At 41.5% G+C, this 15,602-nt stretch overlaps 1 protein-coding gene across 1 annotated transcript in view; it reads left to right on the forward strand.

The window, feature by feature from the left end:
* Window positions 1–2,366: 2,366 nt before the first annotated feature.
* The window catches only part of LOC308092284 (solute carrier family 23 member 1), a gene marked incomplete at its 5' end in the record, with an annotated part of 82,315 nt that continues 69,079 nt past the window's right edge, over window positions 2,367–15,602 (forward strand). The window contains one exon of the mRNA XM_080438132.1: window positions 2,367–2,441. Within this exon, the coding sequence (XP_080294258.1) occupies window positions 2,367–2,441 (75 nt within the window). The remainder of the gene's footprint in view (window positions 2,442–15,602) is intronic.

The raw sequence follows: 15,602 nt of genomic DNA on the forward strand, positions 1-15,602 counted from the left end.
CCACACCAACTAGAGTAGCAGTACAGTTTTCTGTGTTTTTGCAGGAATCTGCAGAGCATGCAGAGGCGTCTCCACTCAACTGAAAATGTTATGCTTTAATGCACAAACTAAACAAACACTAAATGAAAACAAGGACGCTAAATACGCACTAAATATTAAAAACCTATTGTGATTTTTGTTGAAACAAAAGATGTAAATGTTGTGAAGACAAAAAAGCCCATTTATATTTGCATATACTGTACAATACTATACACATACACTAATAGAGTTGATAAAGGGTCGTAAATCCTGCTCTATGTTAATTAAAACTATTTGTAGTTAAACCGCTGAAAACCCAGTGTAAAAAGGATGAGGCGAAATCAAAGACAGACACAGGCCGGTTCTCAAATTAAAAGGTTGACATTGTATTAAGAGAAAGAATCAATCCACGAGGCACCGTACAGCAAAAATATCTCTCTGATATTACAAATACAGGCAATAGTATTTATACACAAGTTGGAGTCCGGACATCAGATATAAGGTGGATCCTAACGATTGGTTAAGACCCTTAGACGTCAGATCATATCTGATGAGCTGTCAGGCATCAGGGTGTCATCATAATAAGTTGTTGTTCATCTTGGGGAAGGCAGTGGCTCAGGGGTAGAGTGGCCGGGTAGAGTGGCCGGGTAGAGTGAACTGGAAACTGGAAAACCAGAGTGAACTGGAAAACCGCCAGGTTCCCAGTTCGATCCCAGTTCGATCCCGGGCTGGGGCGCTCCCCTAGAGTTAGTGTCGAAGTGTCCTTGAGCAAGACGCTGAACCCCTAATTGCTCCTGATGAGCAGGTTGGTGCCTTGCATGGTTTCCTCCGCCATCGGTGTATGAATGTGTGTGTGAATGGGTTAATGGCACAATCAATGTAAAGCGCTTCGGATAGAAGCGCTATATAAATGCACAAAAAAAAAAAAATCTTATAGTGTCCTTGTGTACAACTTTTGGTTCCATAAACAAGTTATTCCTTCGATATCATAGGACATGTGGCAGGTTTATCTGTGACAGGGTGACAGCTGACAGAGTAAATTAGTGACAATATCCCGGTCATACAGAGATATAGGTCATCGTACAGAGATACAGGTCATTAGGACATTAAATCACAAAGCGTTGACCAAGACATGTTTTTACTGATTGGAAACATATGGAGCCGGCACCAGATAACAAATATGGAGCCAGCTACATGGCCTTGGTAGGGAAAGTACAGGCCCAAAAAGACATCACTTTATTAATTTGACTGGTTAGATCGATAGTTCTAGATCATATCAATCTGGTCCACAAAACATATATATTTTTAACTCCATCATACACATACAGTACTGTTATGTCGCATGTCAAAAATAACTGATCTACAAGCTCACAAGTTGTGGGAAATGTGGAAGGGTTGGAGGGGGTGAGCAGATTTTAAAATGCGAGGGAGGTGCAAGGCTTTTTCAATAAATCTGATTGGCGCATGGAGAATGGATCACTAAGTATTAGGAGGAGCTCAGAATCAGGCAGATTGTGACAACAGGCTTTAGAAAAGAGGAAAACATGAACAGCTGGTCGTCGCTGCAGGTGTTGTTGGTTTGTCATAGATGGTCAAGTTAAATCCAATGGGCTGTTATTGTATTCCTCGAGATAATCAGTGTCCTTGCATGCGTTCCTTTTGAGTTCAAAACACATGCAGGCCTGTTTTCAGGTTGAAAGGTCACAACTGAGAGTGGGATTGGTTACACGATGCCTCAGACAGGAAAAATTATATGATTTGGGCTTAATTGACTTGTTACACTACACATACAGGTCGTTATTCATTGATAAAGGAGAAAACAGACCTATCAATCATATTTTAGACTTCAGTTCAAATTACAAAACAATTAACACAACTAAATGATGTAACTTGTGGAGAGACGAGCATCATGAGAGTGACATATTGTAGATGAATTGATAGTATATTGCATGTGACGTGCACTCATCTCAACCCATGGGGTCTTTGTCACACTTGATGAGACATATGACCGTTAAGGTCTTACACTCACTCAGCAACAGAGACGGCAGACTTCCGAGGGCTCGAGGGAAATGAGAAAATTACTCTTGCCATTCACTACCATCCAGTAAGCTTTCGGTTACCCTGACAACGTGAAAATGCGACGTGACAACATGACAACGTGACCTGGCCAATCAGACTCTTGTCTAAAGTCCCTGTGGCCCTCTCCAACTTTCAACCTCAGTGGGTGTGCGCGGGTGAGAGCGTGTGTGTGTGAGTGTGTGTGTGTCTCTCTACTCTCTTCTAGTGAAGTCCTTGGGAGCCACGGTGACCACCGCCGACAACTGCATGTGTCTTACTGGAGAGCCGCTATGCATCTCTCCAACGATCAGAAAATAGAGCTGGGTCTCAGAGACAGTCAAGGGACAGTGAACCCTGCATTTGGGGTAAGTGCCATGTCATGCTGATCCTTAGTTAGGGACTGCTGTTACCTCCGTAGCTTGGTTAAGTTGCAAAGAGGAACAGGCTAGCCTTGTTTCAGAAGGGACTCGATCCAGAACAAACGGCATGTGTTTGTAAAATGAAAATAGGCTATGAACAATACACAATAGTGTATTGTTCGTTTATATTTACTGGCTTTTTTTGACTGACACGTGACATGAGGAAAACAGAGATTATAATAGCCTGCAAAAGCAAAGTAAAAGCTAAATGTAAGCTGGTGTGGAATGTGGTTTGACCAGTGCTTGCTCATGCTCTATAAGAGAATGGCCAAAATTAGATGGCTTCACTTTTATAAAAATGTGAAAAATCAGTGACCGTAATAATCAAAAAGTAATTGAGTGAATGAAATGAAGTTGTGACTTGACATTGGTATTTAGAAGGGGTGCTGGCTCAACAGCATGAGACTGCCTCGAAGTGTACACAGCTGCATGGCTACAGGGCTGCTTTGCTTTCTCAGCCACCCTCTATTTTCTGGTGAAGTTTTTAAATTAATGGAACAGCAACAAATATGCAAAACCTAAACACCACCTGTATGAACAAGATGGGAACAAAACCTCCACATCTGTATAAGACTCTTTTCACTTTTGATGGAAAGTCATTTGGAGAAAATCTATGTACAGTGAGCTGCTGATTTTGGCATTGGCATTCATGTCAACTTTTCAGTATAGACTTTTCACTAGATCTTTTAATAAATGGCATTTCTTGCTTTTCTTTTATACCTTGAATAATGATTAAAAAAACATATTTTGAACTTTTGAAACCACAGCCAGGGCTTGGATTTGGCTGTGAGCACATTCACATTCATGCGAGTCATTTATTTTCCTTTATAACATCAGTTCCATTCACACTACAAAGTTCCTTATGAAATACATGTGACTCGGCCAGTTACAGTATGAATGCAATGCTCCATAGAATCTAAAGCGTAGCATTTACATTTTACAACTTCAGAATGGCTGAATTTCTCTTCCTAGATCACCAATTAAAGCTTTTACAATTACAAGATTGAATAGATCTCCAGCATAAAGTACATGTAGCCTATATACCTCAAATAATTAAATGCAAGGGTCAGAGCCATAAGGTTCTGCTATTGTTCCCATGATCTTAGAATAAGAGTGAAGTAAGTTTGTAGGAATGTAGGAAGTATAACAGAGACAGAAGGAATGAGACTAAAAAAGCACTGACAATGTGTAAATCACTGCAATTATGTACTTTTTATTAGATATTTTAGTTGTACGTGCAGTAATAAAATTGCAATTTCTTCTTTGTAGTGCAGTTTCCATTAGTTCAAGGATCTTTCTGAGGGAAATGAATGTCAAGAAATGCAGCATAGCACTCACTTTGTTCACAAAGTAACTTGAGTCAAGAGAACTGTTGAAGCAAATTCAACTTCTGTATGTTGGAATCAAGGTTTGAATGTAGGACAAAAACAAATAGTATTTCTTTGACAAATGTTTTAAGATGGACTCACTTGTTTAGATACTGTAGATAACTATTATTTATTTGACAAACTTCTTAAGATGGATTCACTACCTGGTTTAATGGTTTAATGTAGGTATGAAATGTGGTTTAATGTAGAAATGAAATGCCTTCATAATTAGACCAGCTGTGAATTCCTACATCAATATTCAATGCACATAGCCTATCCAAACCATGTTTAGTGAGTAGAATGCAACATACTGTAGGCCTAATCCATTTATGTGATGTTGTGTGCTTTAAGCTGCACTTTTTCTTTCATAGTTAGTGTGTAACTCTATGTATGTAACCTTCCTGTTCTAACTCAGATTTGAACCGCTGTCTCCTTCACCAGTTTTTTTTACCACTGAACTTGTAGTACCTGCCTGCTTGCTTGGGGAGAATTTTTTTTTTGACCCTCAGCTCAAAATCCAGAAACAGGATTAAAGGTCATGTCACCTAGACACAGGATCTAAATGTCTCAATAGAAGAGCAGGGACACCAAATACAACCACCCCCATTGTGTAAGTTATATTGTATTAACATACTCTACCATACAGATTGGACAAAAAAATTATACAGCACATAATACAGCTTTAACATTCATGTCACATTATAAATAAATACAAAAATGCTTCCTCTGTTTTCACTGCCCGGTGGTTTGGACAGGAGACTCATTGTTTCATAATGTTCTGTAGCTTTGAGTGTAATTTCTGCCCATTTATGGGTTTCAGGTGACAGTAGAGGCTTAAGGTGAGTGACACCGGCAAATACCGTACAAAATTGCAGCAGAAAAAGATTGCAGGTTAGGCAAAGCTAGAGGGTCCTAGTTAGCTGTGTCGGCAAGCGAGCAGTAACGTACAGTACAGCGTTTTTTTCTCTGGCAATTGGGTTGAAGTGTATTAGATTATTATTTCTCTTTTGGATTAAAGGTTTTCGTTTTGGTGCTGTATGGAGTTTATGACGATTTTATGTTTGGCTCCTGTTTGTGGCGATTATTAGGTGATTATAAATCTTATGTGATAGTGTAATAGTCTGACTGCACAACAGTGTATCTATCTGTGTACATCTATGCAAAAGAGTGACAGAAAAATGTGTTAGAATGACTGACAGACAGACAGACAGAGGCTGACTTAATCACCATGAGCTTGTGAAAGTTTATGTACACTGGTGATAAAACACTGCAGCCTTTATTTGGAACCTGAGCTAGCACAGGGCTGTTAATTTCATTTGACTTGTTGGTGAGACGAGGGGGTTCCAGAGGGGGCAGTGCATCTCATTGGTTGGTGGGCCTACAGCCTATATTCGGTTAAAGGCTCAAATAGGTTAAAACATTCACTGTACATGAAATCACCCATGAATATCTAAGCCAGAAAACACAATATAGGCCTATAGATTATTACCCAGCATTTGTCATTGTCTGAGGCTGGCCCTCCAACCGAGGGCCAACATATCAGCCTGAGCCATAAGAGAGGTTTGAGATGGATAACGAGGGCAACGATGAATGCCAGGTGGTTATTTGTTTATTACATACCCATAGCCTTGTTTATTAACTCATTGACTGCCAGTCATTTCACTCCAAGGCTCAGACCAGCAACGACAAGATTCTCGTCATGTGGTGTTTTCAGTGGTTTACGATAGAGGGCGCTCCTCTGAAGCCTGTGAATGATTATCATGATGAAGAGTACACCCAGAAATCACGTGATCACAACAAAAGGAAGCTGGTTTCGTTTTACCCAACTAACTAAGTTAGAAGAGTTAACAAAGACAATCAGGAAATAGTATTTCATCAACACTTAATTTAATAAATAAATTAACATTACCATCATAGAGGAACTGCCCCATTGAGTGAATTGGCAGTCCCACTGGGATGCAGGGCCGGATACAGAAATTATTAACTGGGGGGGCATTAATAAATGCTGGGGGGGCGGCTTCCTCGGCGACGAAATTTTTTTTTGGGGGGCCCAAAACCATTTGGGGGGTTTTCGGGGGCCCCAAACGGTTCTGCTTCATTTTTCTGTGTGTGGGTTTTGCGAGCAGTCGGCCCGTCACAGTCCCCCCACCCCCCCGCTTCGGAGAGACACTAAGCGGTGCGTGTTCAGGTGGGTCTAAAATGCTGCCCACGGTGCCCACTTACAGTCTATGGTGCCCACCCAATCAAAATAAATAAATGTTACATAAATATTTTATGATAAAAAAAGAAATTGGCAAAAAAAAAAACTTTTTTTTTTTTTTTTTTTTTTTACCCCAATTTTGATTGGGTGGGCAGGATGCACGTTTGGGTGGGCACTGCCCACCCCTGCCCCCCCCTAGAATCGGCCCTGCTGGGATGTCCCGTTAGTCCCTTCGCTATTGCAACGTTGGCTGAGAACATGGCTGGTGGCGTTATGCAGCCATTCTGTGAACCGTCGATTTACGTCGAAGGTCACTGTTTTCCACTCTGCACTTTGGTCCCTTTGTAGCCGGATAAACGCCAGTGTCTCCTTAGCCATGAATTCTACCATACCACCCCCAGCAAACGTGTTTCATCCATCCACATAGTGAGTTCTTTCAACAGTACAGTGTGTGATGACACTTCAAATCCTATATAATTAGTTATTTAATTAGTATATTGTATTTTTTATACACTCTGCCCACTCTAAATTTGATTTTAATATATGCCTTTTGTTGATTGTTGATCTACCTTGAGTGTTGTTAACTTATTTTGTATCGTTGCATTATATATCTGTATTGTTTCTTGTTTTTTTGGGGACTTCGGATGGAAAGTAGCTTTCACTAAATCCGGCATATTTACACTTGCTCATTGTGTATGTATTACTCCTGTCTTGTGTTCATCAATGTGCACTGTCCCGCCCGAAGTAAATAAATTAAAGTCTCAGCATTTGTAAATATATTCAAGTACACCTTTACAAATCTGGACCATCAAGGATAAGTATACTGTAACATTTTAAATCAATAAATAAAAACATCACTTTGTGTTCTCATTGAAATGAAGATGGTGAATGTAATGTTACTGACCCCTGGGGGACACCTTGTGTAAATACAATTATATCATTGTTTCTGAGCTGTACCAATAGAGGAATACTCAACTAGGGGAAGTTCATATGATGTTGTTCTCCCCAGGTTCAGGACGCTTAAGGGGATTTTTTTTAAATTACGCTTCCACTACTCAGTGGAATGCCCTACCGTCAGTCCTGAAATCCCTAAATTCCCTAGCAAAATTTAAAAAGGACCTTAAATCATGCCTTCATCACAACACTAATAGTTAGATCCCTACCCTGGATAGCCCGCTCCTCTGACTGCATTGGATTCTTCTTTTAGTGTACCACTTATCCTATATGCATTGTTTCTAACTTTATATATAATGATCGCATTTTCTTTGTTTGATTGTTGTTGGTACAGTTTGTTGTGTGTTGTTCCATGTCTCAAAGTAGACCACAATGTAAACAGGCTTTGGCTTTTTTGTGTGTAATCCACATTGGCATTTTTTAAATGGTGTCATTGTTGTGATTTCTTAAATTGTCAATAAAAATATTCTAACGAAAGCCAACATGCATAATTCCTTTTGGCACCCTCATTCTGGCAAGACCCACCCAATCACAGTGGGTGTGGCCAGAATGAAGGCACAGCCAACGCAGCCAACAAAGGCCATACTGTATCATGCTAACAACTGAGCAATATAGCCTACTTGACTGATCAGGGTTTGTCCATACTTTGAACTTCCTCAAATGTTAGGAAAAATCTTAAGTAACAAATCAGAATAACATGGGCAATCTAGATATGCATACAAAGCTCCATGGCTCATTGCCGACCTTGACCTTTGACCACTAAATGGCATGTTTTGTAATTTGATGATATAATGATGATACAGTGTATTGAGTTATTGCATACAGTGACATACAGTACATGCATATACAGTACATACATACAGTAAATACACATGCATGCAAACAAACACGCGTGCACACAGACACAGTGATACAAACAAGGAAATTCTCGTGTGTGTGTGTGTGTGTGTGTGTGTGTGTGTGTGTGTGTGTGTGTGTGTGTGTGTGTGTGTGTGTGTGTGTGTGTGTGTGTGTGTGTGTGTGTGTGTGTGTGTGTGTGTGTGTGTGTGTGTGTGTGTGTGTGTGTGTGTGTGTGTGTGTGTGTGTGTGTGTGTGTGGAATAAGCAACTCGATATGAATGTCATGGTGGGTTGTACACGCCATGTTCCCACATTCCACTGTGGCGAGGGTGAGGAAATCGGTTATATCTACCTCCAACACCCAGACAGTGTTTGGCGTGGTGCACATCACTGTAAGATAACATCTTTAAAAAATTATGCCACTGCAGTATTTGATTGCAGGGCCAGTACCATGTACCAGTTGGGTACATACATACGTATTGGCAAAGAAAATAAGTTGTGTGTCCTTGAATAAGACACTACTAAGTGGCTAAGATGAGTGGCTGTTGAGAGCCCAGGTGAAGCTGAGTTAAAATCCTAAAATTCCTAAACTTGACTTTCAGATTACTCAAAGGGATTTGAACACAAACCCACAAGCTTATGAAATACATTTCTCAGCTTTATCTAAGCTTTATCCTTAATCTAACCACGGCCACGCCCTTGGGGACTAACTATATAGGGTTTAAGTGGTTATAAGTCAGTCCAAAAAGTAGAACTTCAGGTGCTTAACCAGCAGATGGCAGGAAATAACCAGTGTATAATGTACCTCAGCTTTTGTAATAACCTCTTCTATCATGATTTCTAAATCAAGTATTATGACTGTATATGAATGTGTCTTTAGTGGGCACATAATTGTACTAGGACTACAGGAATGTACAGTGTAATGGGAGGATGCAGCATGCAGTAGACAGTAGACTGTACATAACTCCACATACATGCGCTGTAGGGTTGGATGGAAGCAGAGGGTAGACACAAGATTTTCTTCATACACGTCATGATGATTCAGCAAGAGTGTAAATCTCTTCAACAAAGATACAATGAAACATTGTAATAGTGTGAGACTCGGGGGCAGAAATACGGGAGTGCCTGCTGGATGAGGCCTGGTCCAGACAGATTTAAGCTTGTCCCATCGTATGAGATCAGAGAAAACATGGGATTCCACCGGGCACGGCAGCGTCGCGACACAGCAGCCATACCTGATCGCAGCCACTCTAAACCAGCGGTTCCCAAACAATGGGTCGAGTAAATATCCCCATTTTTCCCACTTTTTTTTTTTCAGAATTAAAAAACTCAAACTCAAAAAATAAATATAAAATAAATCCATAAACGAAAAATAATTTTAAGAGATTGTGAAAATAGTGGATCTACAAGCTCACAATGCGTTGCAATGCGATCCATTGTGATCATGTAGATCGGCTATTTTCACTATTAAATGGGGCCTTAATTCATAATGTATTTTTGTATGCTTTTTGAGAGACACTATATTTATATTTTGGGACTCAACTCAGGCCAAGGACCCCTTAGCTGAGAGAGAGACGAAGTAGAGACCCCTACTATATTGTATAAATTGTGTCAGCATATATTTTTGAGAAAGCCTTCCATGCAACTTTATAAGAGGCATTCAAAGCTATCTCACCGTATTTAACTGATTATCTCATCAATTTCTGTTGACTGTTGTGACTGTGATCTGAGACTAGCTTGGAAGTATTCCACAGGTTTTTCATTTAACTGAATAAGGGTTCTCTCCAAGTGATGCTGCAGCCATGATGGCCTTAGTTTGTTTTGTTGGATTCATGTTAATGGGACCTCCTTTCGAAGAACCCTGCTCTAGACAATGTTTGTGATTAACAGGCGGGTTTAGGCCAGAATTGGTCTAATTGGTGACAGTGACAGTCTGTCAAAGTGAGTGACTCCAGTAGTCCCTGTTTTCTCAGTCTGCACAAGCAGCACATTGTGAATTAGCAATAGATATGTCATTAGTTTTGGGTTCAAACTTATGGCAGTTTATGGTTCTTACACTGTGCACTTTAGATACATAGTCTGTGTGTTATGGTCTGCTGGACAACACTTTGACTGTTACTGTCATTTAGCCTTTCTTAGTGATCTTTGTCCTCACTTACCTTTCATAGAAACCGAAACTGTAACCTCTCACCAGAAGTTCGTACCGCTTTGCGGCCCTCACACATACAGTATGTCGCCCTTCTGTTGTCGTGGTCCGCCGGCCGGCCAGTGCCATATCAGTCATGATGAATATCAACCCCTATATATGGTAGTGCTTTTTCTAGAGCTCATTATATAAAGCTGACCGATTTGTTTGCGCCTGATGCCATGACGACTTATTGAGATTAGACAACACACTCCATATTTGGGTGTAGCTGCATTGGGATCTCCTTATATGGTTATGGCTGAGTCATAGTGACATGAGCGTGATGACATGGCCCGCCCCCGCTGGCAGGCCATCCCATTAGCCAATTTTAATATAGGATAGACTGGCCCATCGACTGGTTGACACTTGACATCTTTATGTACATTTGGACAGATATGGGGGCCGCTGTCATTTACTGGGCTGATTTGTGTTCTCAGTCCACCGCTGTACAAAAATAATTGATGCAAGCCATTAACAACCAGCATCCTTAATCATAGCCCTTGCCCCCCCATTGCCCCACTTTCATGCATGTCCACAAACCCAAAACGTTGTCATCAGATGCCCCCCAGGTTGCCACACACAGAAAGATCATGGCCCTCCCAGATCTTTCCACGCCTAGTAGTCAATAGACACATTCTGTATCCGCCACTGACAATTTTCTTGTAAATGTGGTGAAATCCCGCAGACATCTTCTCTGGAGGGTAATTACAGCTATTATATGTAATTACTAATCATTGACACATTGGTACTACTCGACGCTTTGCGGGCCATCGGCACTGCTTTGTAATGAGACAGTCTGGTAATGGAACAGGTAGTTTCAGTTGAGCTTTCCAACTGTGCAGCAGCTGCCAGATACCCATAAATCACAATTATCTAAGGGTTTTATTTGGCTGATAAATAAAGCCTTGTGGTAATCAGGAAATGTGCTGTCTCAGATGTCTTTGTTTTGTTGTTGCTGTTGTTGTTTCGTGCTTTTCTCATTTTACGAATGCCATTTGAAGAGAACACTTGAGTCAATACATAGAAATTCCATTGGAAATATTTATTTATAAAAGACATAACCTCACTGTGGAATTTCTTAACAGTCATTAATGGGTACTCTGCTTAGGATTGCATTACTGTACACATACAGTAATAACAGGGCATAGGACAATCTTACCATGATCACTGGTGCTCTCAAACTATTTCTTTATGATTATTATTATTAGTATTTAATGGGCCAAAAAGTGATGCTGGCCAGTAATTTCAGGAGACATATGGAGATATACGGATATGTGCACCTGCTGACCACGTATTTACCACGCTGGGCAAGACCTGGCCGGTTGAGTGTCTAAACAGAAGTACCAGAATTTGGCCGCGGTACCACTCAAGGAAATGACGTTGACGCTTTACAAATCTGTTTACATTCTCCGTGAATGAAACGAGTGTTGTGATTGATCGAGAAATATCATTTCCGGGGGAACTACGTATGACAGAAGTCCCGCCCCTATAGGACATAGGACAATCTTCCATGATCACTGGTGCTCTCAAACAGTTTATTTATGATTATTATTAGTATTCAGGGAATGGGTCAAAAAGTGATGATGGCCAGTAATTTGAGGAGATATATGGATATGAGCACCTTTTGACCGCTTTGTAGTTCTTATAGAATCACGGTCCCCTGTGGGCAATGATAACAGTCCGTTTTAAAGAAAAAATACAATGACGTTTTGATTTACATAAATTATTTTATATTAATGTTATATTATTACTAAATCTTTGTGTTTGCCAGTTATTTTGGGGGCTCACTAGCGATATCCTCACGGAGAATCACTTCCCTATACCATTCAAATAAAGCAGAGTTACCAAATAAATAATCAGCGACTCCTTTGAAACCCTCAGTTAACACCACAGCATATTTGAAAGCCTTCCACTGTAAACACAGTTACACTTCAAACAGTCACATCCACAAAAGAGTTTGCACAAAGCTTATGGAAAGGGATCCGACCCATGGGGCATGTGTTAAGAGGCACCTGACCTCTTTGCATTTGAAGACAGCGCCTGTTCTCATATATCAATAAACCTCCGTGGGCCATTAGGCCTTGTTTACTGTTGATGCAAAGCTACTATGACTGCCCACACACATCGGGCCATTCCCTTTCGTTATCGTCCCCGGCTATCGTTTTTTTCCCCCCAAAGGACCATGTATGGTTTTCTTCCTTTTGAGGCGTTGATCATTCCCAAATGTTTTTCCCTCGACAAATCTATAAAATATGCTCAAATTGCTTTCCTCATTGAAGGTACCTGCATTGTTTACTCGTGGGCTTGCTTTATTACATCAGAAATAATGGTATTATTTGATTAACCAATGTTGACCAAAATGCTGAATTTGTTTCCTAGTGTGGCTTGTATCCTCCTTTGTCTACACCGTACCTGACAAGATAGTGATGTGTTAACAGCATGTGGGGGTGCCTGGTTTTTGTACTTAATGCAATGTAGTGAATAGTGTTGCCCCTAGAGGCCAGAATAAATGTTGCGTACTCACCTGTGCACAGTGGTGACTGCAATTACAGTATAACAAGAAAGGTGCGCTCAGGAGGCACGCCCTCTTGCCCCCATCTTTCTGTGTGTGGGAGGAATCTGATGACAATGTGTTGTGGACATGTATGAAAAGGCACAGGGCAATAGGGGCCAAGGGCTGTATGATGCTGATTGTTAATGCATTGGGAACACAAATCAGCCCGGGAATGTAAATGACAGTGGCCTCCCTATCTGTCCAGATTTACATAAAAATAAGTTGATAAAGCATGAAGACAAAGTGTGTCAACCAGCTGATCAGTCTATGAAATAATTTCTCAGCAGACATCCTAGAAAAACTCATTTCGGGGAGGTTGAGCAGCTGAACTCAGCCCTGTTTCCTGTTGTACAGTAGAAACCTGTGATGCCCTGTCATGCCCTAAATAATAATTAATGACCACACTGTCAGATTTGTCCTATACTACAATAGTTTCTGCAATATAATTATTGTCTCCGCCAGGCTGAAAGGCATGGCGAGAGAGTATGTTTTCGCCCCTGTCCGTCCGTCCGTCCGTCCGTCCGTCCGTCCGTCCGTCCGTCCTGTCTGTGTGTTAGCAGCTAATCTCTGGCACCGTTGGCCCGGTCGCTCCGAAACTGTGCACACACACTCCCTGGATGCCAATTCAGAACCTCTGCCCCAATTTTTTCACATGGGCCTGTTATAGCGCCACCAGGAGGCAGATTTGTGCAAAACCCTTTTTTTTTACATTACTCCTACAGATTTTATCCAAACGTCATGCAAATCGGTACACAGTATCTCTATAGTCATGTGATCAACACAAATCTGTCCGATTTCCCATGTTCCATCCTCATTGCCTATGGTTGGCTTCCAAAGTTTGCAGGATTGGTCCGTTTTGAACAAAAAGCCTCAAACTATGCACGCAGCTTGCGATTTACGTGAATTTTCACACGCACATTCCCACTAGGCCGAGGAAGAAATGCCACCTTTTTCACATTGGCCTGTTATAGCGCCACCAGCAGGTCTAATTTAGCAAAACACATTTTTGGAACAAAATGCCTCAAATCATGAATGCAGTGTCTGATTGCCGTGAAAGACCTAAGAATAAATGGCACCCTTTTCACATTGGCCTATTATAGCGCCACCAGGAGGCCACAATAACGTACCTGACCTGGTGGAGACCTGTGCTCGTCTCCGCCAGGCCGAAAGGCATGGCGAGAGAGTATGTTTTGCCCCCTGTCCGTCCGTCCGTGTGTGTGTCCGTGTGTGTGTCCTTTGATTGATTGAATATTTTATTAGGCAAAAAATGTAAAACAGCACAGTTACATTTAAAATACTTTGTCTAACAGGTCCGTTCATAAAAGTCCTTGCGGACTTGTTTCCAATGAGGGCCTTGGTATTGGTCCGTCCGTCCTGTCTGTGTGTTAGCAGTAAATCTCCGGCACCGTTGGCCCAGTCGCTGCAAAACTGTGCACACACACTCCCTGGATGCCAATTCAGAACCTCTGCCCCACATTTTTCACATGGGCCTATTATAGCGCCACCTGGAGGCCGATGTGTGCAAAACACATTTTTTCCCATTACTCCTACAGCTTTTAACTAAACGTCATGCAAATCGGTACACAGTATCTCTATAGTCATGTGATCAACCCGGATCTGTTCAATTTCCCATATTCCATCCTCATTGGCTAAGGTTGCCTTCCAAAGTTTGCAGGATTGGTTAGTTTTGAACAAACTGCCTCAAATCATGAACGCAGCTTGCCATTTCCATAAAATTGCACACGCACATTCCCACTGGGCCGAGGAAGAAATGCCACTTAAAACCTTTCACATCAGCCTCATGGTGGCGCTATAACAGGCCAATTTGCATTTTTAACTATAACTGCACCGATCTGCGTGAAACTTTGCACGCATACTCCCTAGAGGCCAAGGAAAAACATCTGCACTACATTTTTCACATCTGCTTTTTACAGCGCCACCAGGAGGCCGACTTATGTTAAATACATTTTTGGATATTAATCCTTCAGATTTTATCCAAACATCACACAAATCGGTACACAGTATCTCTATAGTCATGTGATCAAGACGCATCTGTCCGATATTTCATATTCCATCCTGATTGGCTAAGGTTGGCTTCCAAAGTTTGCAGGATTGGTCCATTTTGAACAAAATGTCTCAAATCATGAACGTGGCGTGCGATTTCCGTGAAAATTTGCACGCACATTCCCACTAGGCCACGGAAGAAATGCCACCCTTTTCACATTGCCCTGTTATAGCGCCACCAGCAGGTCTACTTTAGCAAAACAAATTTTTGCACCAAAATGCCTCAAATCATGAATGCACGCACATTCCCACTAGGAAGAAATGCCACCCTTTTCACATTGGCCTATTATAGCGCCACCAGCAGGGATGAGCTGTGGATTTTTGAACTAGGGGGGCTATATTTTCTGACGTCACGTGCACGCGCACGTGCACGCATGTGCACATAGCCAATCAGCTCAGTGCTAGTTGAAATACTGTATTCAACATGTGATTTTTAATGTAATTACATCTTATTATTTAGTTGCATTGTTAATTTGTTGTTTTTATTTTTGTTTCAATTAATTAATTATTTTATTTTCCTTTTAGTTTTATATAAAAGCCCTTTACATAGACTCACCCACACATAAGTACTTAAAATAATCAGACAACTTGTCTTTGTCTTCTAAGCGATCCCCTTCACACTCTGCAGTGCAGAGACTGTTGTCTCTCATTGTGAGAGGAATGTACACATTCAATTCAAGTCCATGGCTTTTTTCGAGTAGCCTAATGTTATGCAAAGCAGCCAGGTAGACGCTATTGAGAACGGCTCGCCGCTGACGGCGCGAACCTTGAGAGGCTATTGTTTAAACTTTAAGGTGTTAAGACCGCAGCTGACGGTGCGTGCTCGCGCGTGCATGTGGAGCTCCCAGCCCCCCAGCCAGCGCCAGAACTAAGGGGTCGCCGACCCCCCCATAGCACCCCCTACAGGCCACAATAACCTACCTGACCTGGCGGAGACCTGTGCT

The sequence above is a fragment of the Gymnoscopelus braueri genome, assembly GCF_963280865.1.
Source record: "Gymnoscopelus braueri genome assembly, chromosome: 9".
NCBI classification, from domain to species: Eukaryota; Metazoa; Chordata; class Actinopteri; order Myctophiformes; family Myctophidae; genus Gymnoscopelus; species Gymnoscopelus braueri.